The sequence below is a fragment of the Rhinolophus ferrumequinum genome, chromosome 12 (genome assembly GCF_004115265.2).
Source record: "Rhinolophus ferrumequinum isolate MPI-CBG mRhiFer1 chromosome 12, mRhiFer1_v1.p, whole genome shotgun sequence".
Lineage (NCBI taxonomy): Eukaryota > Metazoa > Chordata > Mammalia > Chiroptera > Rhinolophidae > Rhinolophus > Rhinolophus ferrumequinum.
In genome coordinates this window covers 55,046,687-55,067,173 of record NC_046295.1, presented here as the reverse complement: position 1 = coordinate 55,067,173, position 20,487 = coordinate 55,046,687, and the positions used below count along the sequence as shown (strand labels likewise).

At 46.4% G+C, this 20,487-nt stretch overlaps 1 protein-coding gene across 1 annotated transcript in view; it reads right to left on the bottom strand.

Moving 5' to 3' along the window:
* Positions 1 to 763: 763 nt before the first annotated feature.
* GALNT12 (polypeptide N-acetylgalactosaminyltransferase 12) overlaps positions 764 to 20,487 on the bottom strand; it is a 33,018-nt gene continuing 13,294 nt past the window's right edge. The window contains exons 2-10 of the mRNA XM_033123915.1: positions 19,983 to 20,152; positions 16,691 to 16,880; positions 14,518 to 14,703; positions 11,578 to 11,695; positions 9,984 to 10,160; positions 7,756 to 7,887; positions 5,723 to 5,836; positions 3,543 to 3,689; positions 764 to 1,202 (exon numbers count right to left, since the gene is read on the bottom strand). Of these exons, the coding sequence (XP_032979806.1) occupies positions 1,062 to 1,202; positions 3,543 to 3,689; positions 5,723 to 5,836; positions 7,756 to 7,887; positions 9,984 to 10,160; positions 11,578 to 11,695; positions 14,518 to 14,703; positions 16,691 to 16,880; positions 19,983 to 20,152 (1,375 nt within the window). The 3' untranslated portion in view covers positions 764 to 1,061. The remainder of the gene's footprint in view (positions 1,203 to 3,542; positions 3,690 to 5,722; positions 5,837 to 7,755; positions 7,888 to 9,983; positions 10,161 to 11,577; positions 11,696 to 14,517; positions 14,704 to 16,690; positions 16,881 to 19,982; positions 20,153 to 20,487) is intronic.

Sequence of the window (20,487 nt, the reverse complement as noted above, 5' to 3'; positions counted from 1 at the left end):
ACATCTGATTGGTTGCAAAAACAAAGATCTGCAATGCTCTCATACACTTTTTTAATCTTTCATACTGACTTCCTCACATTGACAAAAATCTCAGAAATGGATCTGGGATCTTTCCCAAACCAGAACTACCAAGACAAACTTTCACAGCAGCTGCTACAGCACAAAATGAATTAAATGACCAAATATTATTAATGAATGAAATATTATTAATGAATGAAAACTGAATTTAATACAGAACATTAAATTTCTCCCTGACACTAATGTGTGATAAAAACTAAAAATGATATAAACATGTTTTAAAGTTCTGGGGGTTATTACTAAAAGTAGCTAGTCACACCACAGCTAGGCATTGCTGAAGTGCACCCCGTGTGGTAGAAGTTTCTGTTAACCCAGTACATTCAGTTGCTCCTTTGAGATTTCAGCTTTGGTTAGTCCACTATGGCTAACGTAAACTGTGGAGGTTTGACTGTGGTTGTAACTCATAATCAAATGGCATTCTTTATTAAATCAACCTAGATTACCTCAATGACCTGAAGGAATCAGTTCAGCGTTCCCACTGTCCACCTGTCCACAGTGAGAAAAATCTAACTCAACGTTTGAGTTATTATGAGTTTATGCACATAAAAAAAGAAAAGTTTACTAATGAGTCTAATTACTACATATGCAAACATCTTCATACCTGGAAATCCTTGCAAATACCGAAATAAAATATTTACTTTTTTTGCCAGGGGGAATAAAAAGACACGACAGTAGAATATACACCTTGATAGAAAAATATTTAAAGTTTTTTAATTTTCTGAATACCAAGAATTAACATTTTATCATTACCCTTTGAAAATACGGTATTTGGGAACAATTTTAAAGTTTTCAAAATCAGTACAAAGCTTATTCACATTCTATTAAATCTAATATCACTTTCACAAACTGTACAATGATTTCCTTATGAAGTAGAGTAGCCAAGTTTTTGGTGAGTCTGTCACTGGACTTAGCTAAGTCTCTGTTGGGCACAGAGTCCAGGGGTCCCCCATCTCCTCTGATGGTCTCCTGGGTACAACGACATTTTATAATATGCTTTCCTTGAAGAACCATTTCTGATGTTCCGAGTTGGTGCAGTCTCGTAAAAGTGGTACAAAACTGTCACTGAACGCCTTCTTCTCAGCCTGAACACATTTCTTGGATTGTATGTGAAATAAAGAACCATCCTACAAAAGATAATAGACATCGGATGTTCAAGAGAATTACAAGCAATTCCTCAGAAAGTATCTTTTTCTTAAATGCTCAGAGTTTTATCATTTCAGATATGTTTATTGAGCGTTAAGTGTCAGCATGCATAAAGGCAACCCAGGACTGTCCATGCATAGAGATGTCCAGGTGTGCACAGGCATGTCATGCCTTTCCCGGGAACTCTTCACTGTCCCTGACTCCACTGTCAGGGCCGATGGTGCCACCTGCTGGCTGCTGTGGGGATCAGTCAGACCTTACCGCTCGTCCTTATAGTTTTTCTTTTCCTTCAGGAAAGTCAGGACTAAAAGATCTTTTATACGATCTCTTCCTCTTCTCTTAGGTCAACTAATTCCATCCTTGGTGATGCTTTCTTTTATGTATTTAAACAGGAAACTTGGCTTCAGTCCCAGCTCAGATATAGAACAGCTGGGGGAGTAGGGCCAGTCACCAGAGAGGAAGCGGGTTCTATAGACAGTGCCAAATCCCAAACACCAAAAGAAGATGACCCTCTTTGATGCTTCCCCCTTCTCTTCCTTAATGCCTCTCCCTTCTCTTCTTTTTCCTAATTGTTGCTGAGTTAAGTCAGCAAATCTTCCCCTCAGGCCTGGAGTTTCTCTTTCCCCTCCACCTCTCTCTGTTGTAAGCTGTATGCCCCCAAGGAACTTAATCATGGCCAAGCAACAAAGGGGCAGAACAAGTGACAGACCTGTTCCAGGGCAAGAGAGGCCTGAGAAATAAAATAACATGCAAAAAAAAAAAAATCTCAAAAATATTAACCCTGAAAACCTTTAACAGTGCTCGTAAGTTGCCTTTAGAGTAACAAGAAAGTAAATACAGACCTACCTCCTTTTATTGGGCTTTTTTTGGGGAGGCTTCACAAATACTGGATTTTTTACAAATTAAAGGTAAGAGCCTCCACCAGCAAAAAGATTACGACTCACTGAAGGATCAGATGATGGTGAGCATCTTTTAGCAATTAAGTATGTTTTAATTATGCACATTGTTTTTTAGACACAATGCTGTATCTTACTTAATAGACTGTATTGGAGTACCTTTCATATGCACTGGGAAACCGAAAAACCAAAATATTCGTGTGACTGACTCGCTTTATTGAAATATTTGCTTTATTTGCAGTGGTCTGGAACCAAACCGCAATATCTCTGAGGTCTGCTATCAGCACTCCTCCTCCCACCCTTCTAAAGAGACTTACTTGGCCTTAAATGGTCAGTGAAATTTAAGATACGTTTTTAATGACATTGCAAACCAATTTTGTGGTCTCCATCTTGCGTTACTATTCCTTGAGGGCTTATAATGGTTTCTAGTTGAAAAAAAGAAGAGAAGGAGAAGGGCGTTACAGAGGACCACAGACTTTTGGGGTTTGTTCTGAAGTATTTTCCCTCCTATGTTTTTATATCAGATTGACAGCACAATGGTGCTGGGCTTTTCTGGGTAGCCTGCAAACTTCATTGCTTATCATGACATTTCCTACAAGAAAACGTCCTCCAACTTCTAATCATACTTAGAATTAACCCATTTATAAGCAGTCTAGATGAATCTTTCCATCCCTGAAACCAGACTGAAATGAAAGTTTCCCATAGAGATAATTCTTTTGAATTATTTTCTTTGGCTTTATTACCTCCAGTGCTTTGTAGTGAGTCAAAGGATATGAGTGACTTATGAATCTCATCATGGGCTTACTGCAAACATAGTGGGGCTAGTGCCTGTGGGGCCTGAAACAACACCCCATTCCAAGTGGGGTGAGAGCCAACTCCATCAGAGAGATCTTTTCTTGGTGATTATACTGCAAGTAACAACTAATCATTATAGAGCTTCCCAGTTTCTAATGAATATTCCTGGCCATACATCTAATCATCACACAAGGCTGCTATTAATGCCCCCATTTTAGAGCTGGGAAAAAGGAGGCTGAGAGAAGTAGAATGACTCATGATGGGATCTAACCTCCCACCCTTACACTTTGGCGTTTTGTGTCACTTGTTTAAACCCCATGTCATCTTTGAATGCATTTGTGACAGCTTCTCTTCCCATTTCAGCCTGCTGCAGCTCAAGGTGTAACAGGGATGGAAAGACTGAAAGACAGTGAGGAAAGAAGGAAAGCGTGGTGGACACTGGACACCGGGCACCATGGGGCTCTACCAGTGCGGCCACGGGCTTGTGGTCACTGTGAAGTTCCCGGTCTCCTGTACGTGGCTGCATCCCTGAGACTCGCCAAGACTATGCCAGAGAGATGCTCTCCTTCCATGCTCCCCTCTGCAGCCCAGGGGGCCAGCAGCAAGGAAGGAATGAGACAGCTCACTTACCTCCTGCAAGATGAATTTCTGGTTCTCTGGGGCCTTTTCCTCACAGAGATGCATGATGAGAATATCCGTTCCTGCCTGTACAGCTACACAGGCCTCTGGCTGGTGGGTGTTATAGCGAATTTCATTCTGGGACGTGTACTCGAAAAACTGAAAATGGAGCAGCCAACAGGCGTCCGTTACCCTCTGACGTGGAAAGAGGGGAATCGCTGGTTGAGAACCTGGGGTCAGGAGAGCAAGGGAGCCGGGGTCCCTCACTCTCCCCTCATCCGCCAATACCAGGCTGATCAGTTGGCCTCCTACGTGTCCCCTCAGCACTCCGTACACCCTGGTGTGGCTCGTAACGAGTGTGAATGGGGGGACCTTTTCTCATGCCTGCTTCAGTTGCTAGATAGTGAGGGTGGGGCTGGTGCCTGGGTTACCCCACACCCACTGTGCCTAACTCTGGCTGGTGTGGAACAGCAGGAAAGAAAATGGACCGGTCCCAGCGCCAGCACTTGGGAGTTCTGTGTGACCTTGAGCGGCCAACTTTCTCTCCTTTTCTTCAGTGCTTTCCTTCTCCTCTCCCCCAAATACAGTGGGTGCAACCATGCCTTAGAAACTACAAAGCGATATGCACAAGCAGGGAGCATGACTGCCATGGGAGACTTGGTTCTTCCAGAGCAACAGATTTCCAACTCTAGTGTCTAGAAAAATACTGATTCTGGTCCCATCCTGGAGAGGGAATGAGGTTTCCTTCAGCCTGCAAAGGGGGCTGGGAAACTGCATTTTTACATTTTTAATAAGACATTCAGCCAACTACTCACCCTGCCCCATCCCCTCCCTTCCAGGAAATTCTGACACACGAGCAATGCCTCTCAAATGAATTTCCCAGAAAGCTGATTAAAACAAACAAAGAGACTGGGGTTCGGGAGAGACAGGATGAGCCTGAGAATTTGCATTTTTTAAGCTCTCAGGCGATGCTGAAGGTACCAGTCGGGGGACCGCCTTTGAGAAGCAGTGTTCTTAAAAGTGTTGAAGAACCTGAATAACCCAAGGTTGTAAGGGTCTGAATTATGAAAGTTTACTGTTGACCATCGGGGACTTAATATTCAAATGGAATTGGGGGCACTCCGGGTGGAAGAAACTTTGACTCCCTACCCCATCATCTCTCTGACACCTCTTAGGGCAGTAAGGCTTTAAAGGTCCAGAACCAATGCTTTGCTCCTCTCCTACGTCCTCCACCGGCTCCACCCTGTTGGATCCATCTGCTTTCCCGGGCCGGGGTCCTGTTCTGGTCCTCAGACCTTCCAGGATGTGCTCCCCTGCCCAGCCGGAAGTACAGCAATTAACTCAGACAGATGTACCTGGGCCCCCCACTGGGGTAACTGCCCTACACACCACTTTGTAGTGTGGCACTTAGCCTCAAAACCTGTAATTCCATTTAAGAATGAATTCTAAAGAAGTCATCCAAAAATACAGGTCTGTTGGTTTTTTCCTTTCTTTTGACCACAGATGTTAGTGGCAGGGTTATTTATAATCACCAAAACAGGGAAGCTGGGGATCAATAACTAAATCATAATATAGCCACACAAAGGCATATCGAGAGCCCATTCGGAATGACATTCTCAAAGGATGTGTAATAACACAGAAAAGTATGATGTACTATGGAATACAAAACACATAGACATATGATAACTATTTAAGATACATAATCCAAAGGCTGTGCATAAAAAAATGGGAAGTGGGTGGCCGGTTAGCTCAGTTGGTTAGAGCGCAGTGCTCTTAACAACAAGGTTGCCGGTTCGATCTCCACATGGGCCAGTGTGAGCTGCGCCCTCCACAACTAGACTGAAACAACTACTTGACTTGGAGCTGATGGGTCCTGGAAAAACACACTTAAAATAAGTAAAAGTTAAAAAAAAAAAAAAAAGGAACTATGTTTTAATTATAACGGTGGTTGCTCTGGGTCCTGTCATTTACTATTAGCTTCTACATTTTATATTTCCCAAATGTTCTGTAATAAGCATATATTACTTTCATAATGAAAAATAAAAGCCAATATTTAATTTTTAAAAAACGCCATCGATTTCTCCTGATTGCCCTCTTCCGAGGCCCACACTGGTGACCCCGTGAGCACAGAGCGTCCCGCTGTCCTCCTTCCCCCGCCTGAGGATATCAATCCACAGAGAAGCAGCACGTACCTGGTTCTGACCCATCCCGTGACAGAGATACAGAAGGACCTGGTGACCTGCGACTTCGTGGTCATGAGGAGGGTTATAGTCAAAGCAGTGATCTCTTAGCCCTTTGTTCTGGAGCTACACAAAACAGAAGGGTGGGATTGTGGTCCAGATTTATACACAACAACAGCTTCCACCCCTGGCTCTGAGGGAGGGTAAACACAGTGAGAGGAGGGCCTGCCTCAAGAACCAGAGTCAAGGGTAAGAGCTCCTTACATTTCTAGTTTTATTATAATAAAAGTGCTTTCCCATTCCATACCATAGGCAGGAATCATCACCCCCATTTTAAGATGCTAAACCTGAGGGTCAGAGAGATTAACATTTTATGGCCTGAAAGCTCATACCTCTTCATTTCTCATTAGTTCAGCCTTATAGCTGCACAACTCCAAATATAGCTGGGCTGTCGCCTCCCATATATACCAAGGAGCTCCTGCTATTATTATGTATCTGCAAAGGACATTCCGATGGAGAGACTCAGCATTCCCCAAAGCACTACAGGAACAGCATCATACAAAGTGCCAATACCTTGTCCAAGGTCCTGTGACAAATGCACATACCTGAGTGTTGAATCCAGGACCTCTAACTCTGAGTCCAGTCTCTCTCCATCACTCAACATTTCCTTATCTAACATCACCTCTAAGGTATCTTTTGGCTCTAAACCCCTTTAATCGCTCTAAGAGCAAAACACCATGAAAGGCTCCATGCCTTTTATCACTGAAAGCTGGATGACCAGACATCATGTGCTCCTGCTATGATGCAATTTGAGGACAAAGCACCCCCGTGAAGTGTTCTTGCCAAAAAGGTTGATCCGACTCCAATCAACCCGTGAGAACTCACATCCATTTTAAAGAAATATGGGGGAGAGAGGCAGAATTTAAAAGTCATCACAAAGAAACAATCAGACACTTCCAAGGGTGAGGCACCCTACAGGACAACGGATGCTATAGCACCAGGGGGGTGGAAAAAAAAAAGGAAGAGAACTGACTTAGATTAGAGAGATTAGGAGAAAAGATGCAGAGAGCATACGCAATGAGTAGACCTTGTTTACATCCTAGCGTGAACTTGCCAACTACCCTGAGAGAAATCTGAAAATTTGGGGGAATCTGAATAAGCGCTGGATATTAAATGACACCAAGAAATTATTTATCGTTCATTTGATTAGGGGTGATAATAGTCTGTGGTTTTGTAGAATGATGTCCAAATTTTATTGAGATGCATGCTGAAGTGCACAGGAGTAAAAGGACATAATGTCTGGGATTTGCTTTAAAAAAAGAAAAATGCGAAAGAGTGGAGCAAAGGAGCAGAGGAGAGGAAAAGCAAGAGAGGCAAAATGTTGATAATTCTAGAATTTCGGGGACAGGGATCCTTATAGCACTCTCTCCACGTTCGTGTACTGAACATTTTCATAATGAAAACTGAATTTAATGCATTAATATCCTGCTTGTGTTTATCAAAGATTTCCAGGATGGAATACCAACCAGCACATCTGATCAACACAACAAAGCAGAGGAGACTTCCCTCGTTAACTTGGTGCAATTCCTAGCAAAAGCCAAAGACACTGGACATTTTAGCTGGTCTCTTCCCAGAAACATTTCTTTTAGGTTTTTTGAAATAACATAAGTGCTTTCCCTGCTACTGCCTCTGTGGATCCCTGAACTGAGAATTATTAACCGGTCTGGTCACTGAGACTTTAGGAAATGTGATAAGGTGCTAGAAAAAACTAGGACATGGAAATACCAAGTGAGCTTCAGTTTCCTCATCTATAAAATGGGAGGCTTACACTTGCCAATTTTGAGACTGGGCTCCCAGAGCTGACATTCTGGACCTGAACCCCAGATACTCATGGAGAGAAGGAAGCGCAGTGGATGAAAAGGGGGAGGGGTATGGGGGTGGGAGAGGCCAGCAGTTCCCATGAAGGGGCCTTTCTTGCTCAGGGTTTGTTGATCAGACCTGGGGGTCCACGATCTCCCTGCTTACCACGGGCCCGCCTCACTCACCATCCCGAAGAAGCCAGGCCTGTCTTTAGGCACGTGCAGTTCTGGATAAACGGTCTCCAAGAACCATTTGAAGTCCTTACACTGGAGCTTGGCACGGAGCTGCCGCCTCTCTGTCACGTCCCCAAAGGGCTCCTGAGAAAACAACAAAACGGTGAGCTCCCGCAGGTCACGGTGTTTCCTATCAAAGCCCGTCCCTCCACTGACAGTCACGCACTGAGTGAGATTTTATTGAGCACCTACTGTGTGCCAGGCCCTGTGCAGGGCACGGAGGACAAAAAGCACAGTGGCAGCACTCTAGCAGGAGAGACTGTCACACAATTACATTCCCAAGTACTCTTTCTACAGGGAGGTGCCCCCAGGTGCACGAAGGAAGAACACAAAGCACCTGCTGATGGGATCAAGGGGCTAAATCCTTGCCACATTGGATCCCTGGACCTGTGCATCATCAATGAACGCAGGGTCACAGAACAGGAAATGTCAGTAGCACAAGTATGCCATGACATCCTGAGTCACTGCTCAGGTCTGAACATTCCTTTCAAAGTATTCTAGATGTAACCATGAATGAAAACCTTCTTATGCGCTCCATATAGTGAAGTCTAAGTACATACTTACAATGGTAAAAACAAAATGCTACAACAAATACCTATGGAAGTTTAGTTTTCCAGATAAAACCAATGATTTAAGGGCTTCTGAATAATGAAATAAAACAAGCATCTATTCAGCATGAGAAACGTGCAGCCACGAGAGAAATGCTGAGTGCCAAGGCATCTTACTGCCCTGCACTACGACGTTAAACTATTACAATCGGGTAAGTTAAATGTTTAACAGAAATGGTAACGATAAGGAAAAACATTGGAAGAAAATTTCAGATTTCTGCTTATTTTCCAAAAGTTCATTCTTGGATGAGAGTCACTGTGCCCTCATCTTCAACCAAACAAATGTCCACAGTCGATCATCAGGCATTCAGACGAAAGGTGAATGCAGTGCCCCTCCAACATATTACTCTTCGGGAATTCTCAGGAAGAGGGAACTGGGGTTTCCAGACTGGGTGATGGGGAAGAGCAGATATTTCTGCTGCAGCCCTGGCGAGACAGAGGAAGCCATGACCCTGCAGCCCAGAGGCAGAAAGAGGCTGAGAGGGAAATGACGGGGTCGGCAGAGCAGAGCAGAGCAGAGAGGTCCACTGGAGTATGCATGCCCGAGACCCAGTTCTGCCCGCATCAGCTACAAGGCCTAGGGCACGTTCTTGAAATCACCCTTTCTCTGAGCTTCCGTTTTCCCCTCTATAAAATGAGAATTTCAGAGCTGCCCTGAAGGGCTGCTGTAAGGAACCAGAGGAAGAGATGTTCGTCAAGTGGCAGGAAAAGAGGTCTTGGTGCTGAGCGTCTTGCCTTGCCAAGCAGCCTCTTGGCTATGGGAACGCAGGGTAAGGGGGCACCCTGTCCCGGGGTGTGCATTACTGGCCTGTGCAGACGCAGTAGACCTATTTGTTACAATTTATTTGTAACCCTAAGGTCAGTGCTGGTGGTGTTTTCATGCGTCAGGGACTTGAAGACACGCGCAGAGTGGTGAAAACTTTGAGTCCCTCATTGTGTATGCTCCCAGCTGAGGTCGTGGTTCAGCTCTCACCCGCTCAACAAGTGTCCTGTTCACAATGTGTTTAGTGCCCCATTTTTCACATGTTTGTGCTTTGTGTTGGTGATTCCACTGTTTAAAATGGCCCCCAGCGTAGTGCTGAAGTGCTGTCTAGTGTTCTCAGCACAAGAAGGCTGTGATGTGCCTGGCAGAGAAAACATGTCTGTTACACGAGCTTTGTTCAACCGTGCGTGACAGCGCTATTGGCCGTGAATTCAGCGTAATGAATCCACAATAATATATTAAATAAGCCATCTTGAAACAGAAACACACATAAAACCAAGGTATGCATTGATTGGGTGACCAAAATATGAACTTGCAAGAGGCCAGCCTGTACCTCCCCCTGTGTTTCTCCTCGGAGCCATGGTGCAGGATTCCCAAATTCAGTGTTTATGGCGGCTATATAGAACATAACTACTGCAAATAAGGAGAACCAACTGTGTAATCATAGGCGAAGGGATCAAGTTTTCCCACGCTTGTATCATGAGCACGCAATTGAGTCTCTATTTCTGGAACCAGGTCTGCTATGGCTACGGGGGCTGCTTCTGTTCAGAAGAGGCCAGACAGCATGTGGGTGCGCCCAGGGAACTCACCAAGCGGGCGTGGGGATTTCGATGGTAGTAGATCTCTTTAAATTCATCCATCCACACTTCAGCTGCACGGACACTGTTGGCCAAAGCCTTTTTGCGGGAGTAGGGAGCTTGCTTGGGGAAAACGTGGCCAACGTGAGAACACGGGTGTATCTCCAGGGTCCCACCGCACTGCCAGATCTGCACACAGAGCAGAGCACAGGCTGGGCTGGGAGAGCAGGAATGAGGAGCCGCTGCACACTGCCGGCCGCGAGGAGGCCGGACACGGAAGTCGTGACGAACGCTGCCAAGCCCTCACCCTTCATGGGGCAGGAGGCCGCTTCCCGGCACACTCGGAACACAGAATGCAGTCAGCGGAAGAGAGCAGACCCAAAGACAAGCAGGCCCTCAAATCAAGAGCCCAGAGTCCATGCACTAAAGCTCACGCACGTGACTCACAGGGGCACCCATAGCTGACCTCGCGGGGGACCCGTTTACTCATGATGTAAAACACAGGCCAGTTACCTGATTTCCTAACCACAGAAGGTAGGAAAGCAGCAAGTAAGAAGAGAGCTGTGGAAGGAGGAAAGGAAGAGCTTCTAGAGGCAGGCAGAGCAGCCTGACACCTAGGGAAAAGGCAGAAAGACCATTAAAAGCACACCCTAAATTAAAACTCAACGGGCTGAGTGATCTGGGGCCATTTCATGCCGGGGCAAATGGCCGTGGACTCTCCACTGTCCAGAGGAAGTATGAGCAAGGACAGCATCTGGTGCTTATGACAGGGGTGTGAGTCCTTAGTGGAAGGCCCGATGCTTGTTTATTAAACAACTTTTCAAGCAGGAAACCATATAAAATATCATTAAAATTTTCCATTGAAAAGCACTAACATGGACATAGGTTTTGATACGTAAAGTGCAAGGTTTGGTTAACTGGAATCCTCTGACATGCTTGGGGTTTCTCAAAGGAGTAGCACCTGTGGGTCACGCACAGCAGAATTGGGAGGTGGGCTCATTACAAAAGGCAGATTCCTGGTCCCTACCATAAATCCATCAAGTCTGACCTTCTGGAGACTGTTCCCGTAAAGCTGCCTTTTAAACACGTTTCCCTAACAATTCTATGTGTCAAAGTTTGAAAGTCACTGTGCTCAGTTAAAGAGGCCACTTCATAAATAGTTAAGGAAATCAAGTCTCCAAAACGATGGGACCAGGAGACAGGGACCCGAGTTTTAGTCTAGTCTCTGCCACTCACTCCATGAGCAAGTCATTTCCTTTCGCTGAGCTTCAGTTCCTGCCCCCTATAGTGAGAGAAAAGAACTAGGTGACTGCAAAGGCCCTTTCCTGTCCCAAATCTATTAAAAAGCATATATTTTTTAAAAATTCAAACAAGAAGGCAAGCATGTTTATAGGATGCATGTGCCATTATCATCTTTCAGGATCGCTGGATAAATTGCCAATATGGAGGAAAAGTCTACCAGGCTCTCATAAAATCCTGCCATTCCCAAAGAGAGAGGTGGGGGGTGGGGAGGGACGTGGAGAAGAGAGGAGAGAGGAGAGAGGGAGAGAGGGAGAGAGGGAGAATGGGTTAACAATGAGTCCAAAGAGAAGACTGGAATACTTACCCTAAAGGAGAATTCAAGGTTTTCTCCACCCCAGACTTCCATTCCTGTGTCATAAGACCCCAGATATTCAAAATATTTCTTACTCACAGCAAACAGCCCACCAGCCATTGTTGGAGACCTAGAAGAGTGTGAGATCCACATTGCAACGCAAGCAGCAGGAAACCATCACAGTTAGTTGAACTACGTTCCCATCACAAGCCCTTCAGTCCAATCGTCCATCTCTAAGGGTACCCTGAGCTCATGCTCTGCCTGGTGCTACGCGGGGCCTGGAGGCACAGATGTACCCCCACGGTCCCTGTCCTGGGGCAGGGCACAGACATCTCAACAGGCAAGGACAGAACTCTGTGTATGATAAATATGTTAACTAAGGTCACCCTGAGCCATGTGGGAACACAGAAGAGGGCATGGGGGACAGGGGGAGCTCAGTTTCCTGGAAGAGGCAGGGTCTGAAGAACAAAGGGGAGGTAGCCAAGAAAAGGACTGGAATGACTCTCCCAGAAGGCACCAGCATGAGCAAAGGCATAAGGGTGAGAGAAACCCTGTGCTTTTAGAAGCATAGACAATCAGGAGAGACGAAGAGAGAGACGGTGGTCCCCAGGAGAATGGCAGGTACCAGGCTGTGGCGGCCTCAGTCACACAGTCACAGCGCAGGCACTCACAGATGCCCTCTAGAGGCCGGGGAATAGAAGATCCATCTGCCTGACTCCTACAGGCAAGTGACATTTTAAAGCGCCCCCCCAACCCCCCGCCCCCGCTGTTCCTCTCCAGATTGAGTGGTCTCCCCTGCAGGACCCAGACACCAGCTTTGACCTGCTTCCTCAGCCAGCCCTGTTTTCTCCCTACCAGCTTCCTCTACAAGCCAGCACTGGTTTCATAAATGGCCCAAGGCTTCCATCCTACCATAGCAAGAAGGCTGTAAGGTCAACACAGAAAAGAATAAACATGGAAATGGGGAAATATATAACAGGAAGAGTCCAAGTTAAACATCTTTAGATCCTCCAGCAGCACATCTGGGCCTTGACAAAGCGCTGGCTTTCCTTGCACACTCCAATCTCTCAGCCTGAGAAAAAGACAGCCAGATTCCTTGTGGAAGGGAAGGTTCTAGATTATAAAGCACTTTCACGTGTGTTCATGCGAAAAGTCTAGGAAATAGGCAGAGTGGATATGCTCGTACCTATTTCACAGATGAGGAAACTGAGGCCCAGGGATATTACGGGAGGGGGAGGGTAGCTGTCTACAATGTCCTTACACAAGTGTATGAGGGCGGTAGGCAACGGGAGTTCACGTCAGCATCACAGGCTGGCTGTGTGACCCTGGATAACATCCTTCTCACTCTGGGCCTCAGTTTCCAAACCTGCTCAGCGAGAGGTTGGGCAGGATGCTCCTTAAGAGCTCCTACAGAAACCTGGGAGTCATCTTTGATTCCTCCCTTCCCCATTCCCATCCAATTTCTCCCAATTCTTCCATGCAACACTCTGGAGTCTATCATTTCCCTCCGTCTTCTCCTGCCCTGGAGTCTATCATTTCCCTCCGTCTTCTCCTGCCCTGGAAGACTGCAAGGCCTCCTAATGACGTCCCTGCCTGCAGCCCTGTCCTCTCCAGGTCCCCCACCATCTGGATTCAGCGTGATCTTTAAAGAATTCAACAGGCAAAGACCACTTCCAGCTAAAACCCTTCAGTGGCTTCTAGCCTCTCGGGGTGACGTCCAACCCTTTACCTTGGCCTTCAAGGCTGAACATGACGTGGCCCCATTTATCTCTCCAGCCCCATCTCTCGATACTGTCTCCACACTCGTCCTACTCCAGCCAGCAGTGGGTCACCTCAAGGTCAGGACTCAGGTGGAAGGATTCAGAAGCCCAACTGCCAAACATGGGTTGCAGAGCTAAGATACCATTTCTGGCTCAATACACCAGCAATAAAGCTGAAGTCTGATCTCCATCTGCCTGACTCCTACATCTGTCTCCCAACTGGTCCTGGACTTGGAAGGGGGGAAAGAAACCAGACTATTATTTCAACACCTCAAGAATGAGAGCAATTAAACCCCCCTTGAGCCTGCTCTACTCAGACCCTGGCTCACCCACTGGACAAAGGTGATTCTTCCACCCCCAGGTCCACTCACCCCCCAACCCCCATCCCCTCCCTCCAGTTCAAAAGGGGCCTAACAGTGTGTCCTCAAATGTCACATGTGCATTTACCCTATGACCCAGCAATTCCACGCCCAGGCATGTGCCCCAAAGAACTGAAAACAGGGACTCAAACAGATACTAGCACGCCAATGTTCACAGCAGCATTATTTACAATAACCAAACGGTGGGAACAACCCAAGTGTCCATCGACAGGTGGATGGGTAAACAAAACGTGGCTGTATACACAATGGAATACTGTTCAGTCACAAAAAGGAATGAAGTTCCAGAGGAAACTTGCAAACATGTTAAGGGAAAGAAGCCAGACACAAAAGGACAAATATTGTGTGATTCCACTTACACGAGGTGCCCAGAACAGGGGAATTCACAGACAGAGAGCAGAAGAGAAGTTGCCAGGATCTGGAGGAGTGGAGGAAGGGGAGTCACTGCCTAATGGGGACAGAGTTTCTGCACAGGGTGATGAAAATGTTCTGGAAATATGCAGAGGTAGTGGCTGCTCAATATTGTGAACGTGCTTGACATCACTGAGTTGGACACTTAGAAGTGGTTAAAATGGTTAAGTTTTGGGTTATGCATTTTACCATAATTCTTAAAATATATATATATATATGCCAATATAAAATCCAAACTATGTATGTACGTGTGTATATACCAATAGCAAAGATTTTTAATAAAAATAAACAAATGCTCTGGAGGAAGTGGGGGGGGGGTCAATAGCTAACCATCCCTCCCAAGGGCCTTCCCTGACGTGTGAGCCGGACGCAGTGAGGCTCGCTCAAAGAAGTCGACCCCTGACCTGATGACATCGACAGGGGACCGCATCCGCATCCTCTCCCTCTGGGGCACCATGTGCCACGTGAACACCAGCCTCCAGTCGAAACCGCCGATCTGGGGCTCCCCAGCGTTCCCCAGGTACTCAAAGGTGTTCCAGTCGATCACATCAATCACAGGGCACACCACTGCAGACTCCTCCTCACGGATCCTGCAAACACCCAGAACACCCATTTCTCCATGTGGACGGTGCAGGAGGACACTTAGGAAACTGGAGAATGAACTCTCCTCACACTTCCACCAGGAAGGAGAAAGGCCTGCTTGTCTGCAGCCATGTCAGGCCGGTGACCATCGTGGGGAGTGTTTGGGGGAAGGTGGGGAGCAAGGATCCTGGCCTTAATATGAAACGTCCCACAGCTTTAATATTCTGATTCTATCTATGGGTATTCCAGCTAACTGTGACTCCCTCTATGAAAGTCAAGATATGTAAAAATCAAAGGTAACTGTTAAAACAGAAGCACATTCTCCATTTCTCAAGACTGCAAAAGGTTCCTTCATTTAATCACAATGAATCATAAAGAGAAAAGAAATAATTATCTCCCCATACAGAGACGTACCCAAACCAAAGGGTCAGCCTTTGGAGTTGGAATATAAATTCTAATCCTGCCCCTTATTCACTGTGTGACATTAGCTGAGTCACCTAACCTCTCAGGGCCTGTTGCCACATGGTTAACAGTGGAACCATACCTACTCATAGGGTTAATGTGAGGACTCGCTGGGAATGTATTAAGATGTCTGGCAGAGAACCTGGAACTACTGCTATTCTTTTCCTTTAATCTTAATTATTGTGAAATAGTACAAGTAGCATGGGAAATGCTATAATTTTCTGTTGCAGGTATCAGCCTGTGCGTACGCCTCAGGTATTCTCTCCATAATCATTATTACAAGCGCAACCATCCTTCAGCATGCTTCCAGATTGTAGGGGGTTTTTTTTGCATTTGACAGCACACCAGGAAAGATGAACTGAGACTGGACCATGTGTGAACACTACATTTCTCTGGGTTATGTTTTGGGGGCTTTTATCTGGAATTTGACACCTAAAAATCATAAGAGTCACACAAAACAATGGTGTGAAGAAACAGATCAGCCAAACTTGAGCTGTAAGTATTTTTAGAATAAAGCAGTGGGGCCGGGCCCAGTGGCTCAGGTGGTTGGAGCGCTGGGCTCATCAGGAGCTGCCATGAGCTGCTGTGAGTCAGGCTGACCAACAACTGGCAACCGAGCAGAGAAAGTGGCCTTGAAGACAGGGCCACATTATAACTTTCCATGACCTAATTTTATTCGTGTGTGTGTGTGTGTGTGTGTGTGTGTGTGTGTGTGTATATATATATATATATATATATATATACTGGGGGATCCCAAAAATATGTATACAAGTGGACACTTTGGTCACCGTTTCTCAAGCAGTAGTTCACCGTAATCAGAAGTGTCTGGACGCTGATGGTAACCACTTTGAACACCTCTTGTAATTGCAGAAGTCAGACGTGGCTTGTATTCATCTTTTGTTACCGGTATATATTGAGTATTACAATTTTAATACAGTTTTCCTTTCTTAAAATGTGTATACATTTTTCTGGCATCCCCTGTGTATATAAAACTATATTTTATGGCTATATTGGCATAAAGACAAACACAATCCAGGTTAGATTCATTATTATGGTATTCATTTCTTCCTGCTGATTTTAAAAGAAATTAACATAAAAACATGTTTGCGGGTCCTTTGAAGTTTCATGGGCCCTAGGCATTGTAGGTAGTGGGCAGAACAGATAAGTCAGCCCTGCTTGATGGAAATACACCAAGACGTACTTGTACTATATGCAGAAGTGTCATTCTATTCAACTGACATTTTTCTTCCTAAGTATTCTACAATAAACGTGTATAACAAGTAGCAATAAAAGCAAGCACTCATCTAGGACCTCCTACATACTGGCACGTTCGAAGACCTGTACGGGTATGAAATCATTTAATAGCCTCCATAGCCCAGTGAGAGGTAGCGGCTGTTACCACACCCAGTGACAAAGGATTTGCCCAAGGAGCACGTGAACCCAGGCGTCCCATGGCCTTTCACACGGCGGTGATCAGTTTGTTTGCGCTTCTGTGCAGTGTTGGGACCCTCCCCGTGTGGACGGCTCACGCACCTCTGCAGCAGTGGCTCCAGCCACCCCTCGTGGCACTCACAGTGGCAGTCCAGGAAGGTCAGCACATCACCCTTCGCCGCGGAAGCCCCCAGCAGCCGGGCACGCACCAGGCCCTCCCTCTTGTTGGCACGGATCAGGCGCACCTTGGGCAGCCCCGACAACTCATTGGCCAGTCGTTCCTTCAGGTGCTCTAGGGAGGCAAGCGGGACAGTGGGCGTCACCACTGCACAGCCCACGCCAGGACCTTCCAGAGCCTCCCGACCCCAGAAAGAAAGCTAAATAGACACGAGCCTCCTTTGCCCTGCCATCTGGGACGTTCTCACCTCACCCAGAACCAAGGCTGGAACCACCAGAAGGCTGGGGGAGGCGGGGGTGGCGCAATTCCACGACCACCAAAGGCTGCCCATCAAAACACACACACATTGCACTGTATGCTTGAAATGGGTGGTGTGGTATGTGGATATATCTCAAGAAAGCTATTATACCTCCAAAACACATTAGTCCTTAATTTGTGAACATTTAAAAACAAAAAGCACAAGAACCACTCACCTACAATTTTTCTGAAAAATTGTTTTAATATAAATTTTGTTAATTTATGTGAATTAATCATGTAATATGCTATAAACTTTTCATTTATAAGGAATTAATTACGTTGCGAATTTTTTTTATAATACAGCTTTGGTAACGTAATTTTTCTCAGGAGCACATCTCCATCAAAACAGTAATAGTAGTAACGATAATGGCAGCTAACATGAGAGGGCCTACTGTGCTCATTGCTGCCTAAGTGATTTATATATAACTCACGTGAGTCTTATAACAGTCCTAGATTATCCTCATTGTACAGATGGGAACACTGAGGCCAGAGAGGCTAAGTAACTTGACAAGGTCCCATGATTTAAATGCAGGGACTCTGGCTTGAATCCACAAACTTAGCACTACCTCCCAGCATTTTCTAGTACAATTTCTCATCCTTCTTAAACAAATCCAATTTGTCAAGAGGATGTGCTCATCCCATGTTGCAGAAGAGAAAGTCCTTATAAGTTGGAAGGGTGTGCCCACAGCTAGGACTGGCCCCAGGACTCCCCCTCCACACACAGGTTCCAGGACTAGAGGCCCCAAGGTGGAGACCAGTAGGCACCCCCCAGGCAAAATAAAAATGAGAGAATCTCCCCACATCAATGTGAGTTTTGCCTCAAAGTCCTCAATCTCCAGTGAAGAGGAAAATTTTATAAAATGTTCCAGGTTGCTTCATATAGATTGTGAAAATGTTTCCCTAAATATTCTTGCCACTCAAAAACAAAAACAAAAAAACACTTATCGGTTGGCTTTTTTCAATCCTAAATATAACTGCAAATAAGCTGATGGCAGTAACAAGGGAGGTGACCTCCCAAGCAAAGGTAACTTACTGCAGTGCCCAGGGAATGCACGGGAAAGTGCACATGTAGCCTCCCTGCACTCATTATGGGTTTGCTGAGTGTTCATCTTCTGTCTGCCTGAGCTGTCTCCCCACACCCTGGGAGGGCTGACACCCCTCCACGGAGCTCAGACTGACACTGCAGAAGGGGCAGGAGGAGGCAGGGCTCTTACCTCCATGACAGATTGAGCGGGACATCTCACCTGCCTTCCAGGTTACCAAGATGGGGAGGAGAAACCCTGGCCCCACCATATGTTTATGAGGGAACTGATGGTTGCTGGAAGGGGTTCGTATGGTGTTCCTGCCAGCCACAGAATCTCAGAAATCCTATCTAATCCCCTGAAGATAAAATTTTAAATCTGATATTTGCTTCTGAATGAAGGCATTTCTGAAATATTTTCAGCACCTTGTAGTTTTTTTGATATTTCATAAAAAGAGACGTTATTTAACCAGCACTAACAATATGCCAGGCACTGACCTTGCTTTATTTCATTTAATCCTCACGACGACCCTACAAGGTAGTAACTATTATTGTGCCATTTATCTTATGTTCATAAATAATATTAACATGTTATAAAACCAGGGCTGACGCTGTGCTTGAAACTGGTTAAGCTCCTTGCTCAGGGCTGTACAGCTCTGAAGGGTTGAGCTGGGAATCAAGCCTATGCATTGTGAACCAGACCACTGCCTACACACACCGATTTAAAACCCTGGAAGAAACGACAAAAGGAAATGGAGACAAGTGCCTACTACATGCTAGCTGACATGAAGTTCTGTTCTAGACATGATCTGATTTATTCCACACAACTCTCTGAGACAGGTGTGATAAACCCATTCACAGATGAGAAACAGGCTCGGAGAAGACAAGTGAGCAGGGACTTGTCCTGTTCCCCCCCAGAATCCTCAGGGCCTAGAACAGTGCCCCAAACACAGTAGAAACTCAACAATTGTTCACTGAATAATAAAGGGCCAGCCCGGGACTGCATGTGAACTGCTGGTCCCCAAGGCCTGCAGGGAGCTGACTACCTTTTCAATGGAACACATCTCCTGAGCTTCCGTTCCTCTCCTGTTTGGGCTCTTTTTGATCTCATGTCAAACTCAACATGTCCCAAACCAATCACCTTCCCCTTCCTCTCCCAGACCTGTTCCTCCTGCCCTGTAGCTCTGGGGATGGCACCACCATTCATCTGGAGACCCAAGCCAGAGGCCCGAGGGTCCACCGTACCCTTCAGCCAACCTCCAGGCCCGTGGGTGCCACCTCCCTCCCCTCTCCTCTGCTACCACCTGACTCCAAGCCTCAATCTCTCACTTCGATCACCTCTACAGCCCCCCGGTGCCCCCACCAAGCTCCTTCGTATGCCATTCTCCACATTCCAGCCTAGAGGGATCCCCCAAACTGCTCTCTTGCCTAAAACCCTGCCTTGGCTCTCCCTGTCCTTAGGACAAAGTCCAAGCTCCTTGGCCTCCTGCACCCGTCCCCAAAGCACTGGTGGGCCCTCCATCCTTCCTGAACTACTGGCAGACCCTACACCACCCACGCAGCATTGCACCGCCAAGCCTTTCCACATCGGTGCCCTCCACCTTGAAGCGCCCTCGCTCCTCCTTTGCTGCCCACACTACTCAACCTTCAGGACTAAGATCCACCACTCCCTCCTGAGCACCCAGGCAGACAGCATCCCTCCCCTCTGTTTCCAGTAGCTCTGTGTGGTAAAGCCCTGTCATCGCAGCTGTGCCCCTCCCTCCTAGGGAAGGGCTGAACGAACACAGGGGGACACAGGAAGCTGGTCCTTACCAGGCCTATTCCACGTGTCCCATGTCACACTCTCACCTCCCAGGCACTGCCATGGAAATCCTCCACAAGCCTTCTCGGGGGTTTACCTCTATCGCTGTAATCATCTACAAGGATAACTTCTTCTAGAAGAATGTCTGGGGACGTCTCGAGGACACTGTAAACTGTTCGAAGAAGAGTTGACCAGGCTTCATTATAAAATGCTATGACAACAGAAGTTGTGGGCAAACGATCATACTCGTATTTCTTCTCTTTGCACCTGCAAATACAACACACAACTTCAGGCATCAAGAACCCACTGCTGATTGTAGGTACCCAGCCCACGCCAGTGCTGGGGATGGAGCAGTGAAGGGGACATAGGTCACAGTTTTGAGGGGAACGGGAAATAATCTGCTGGGATCTTCCAGAGCCCCCCATGTTCCACTAGGAACCCCAGCACCTCCTAAGAAAGGCTCTAAAATGACATCCAATAAGCTTGAACTGGGGAATACGGGTTTTAAGCTTTAAAGCAATTTTCAGATTTGAGCAAAATACAAACTAAGCAGAATCAGAAAGGAGGGAGACTGTTACTTCTCCCTGCCCAATGGCTCTCCC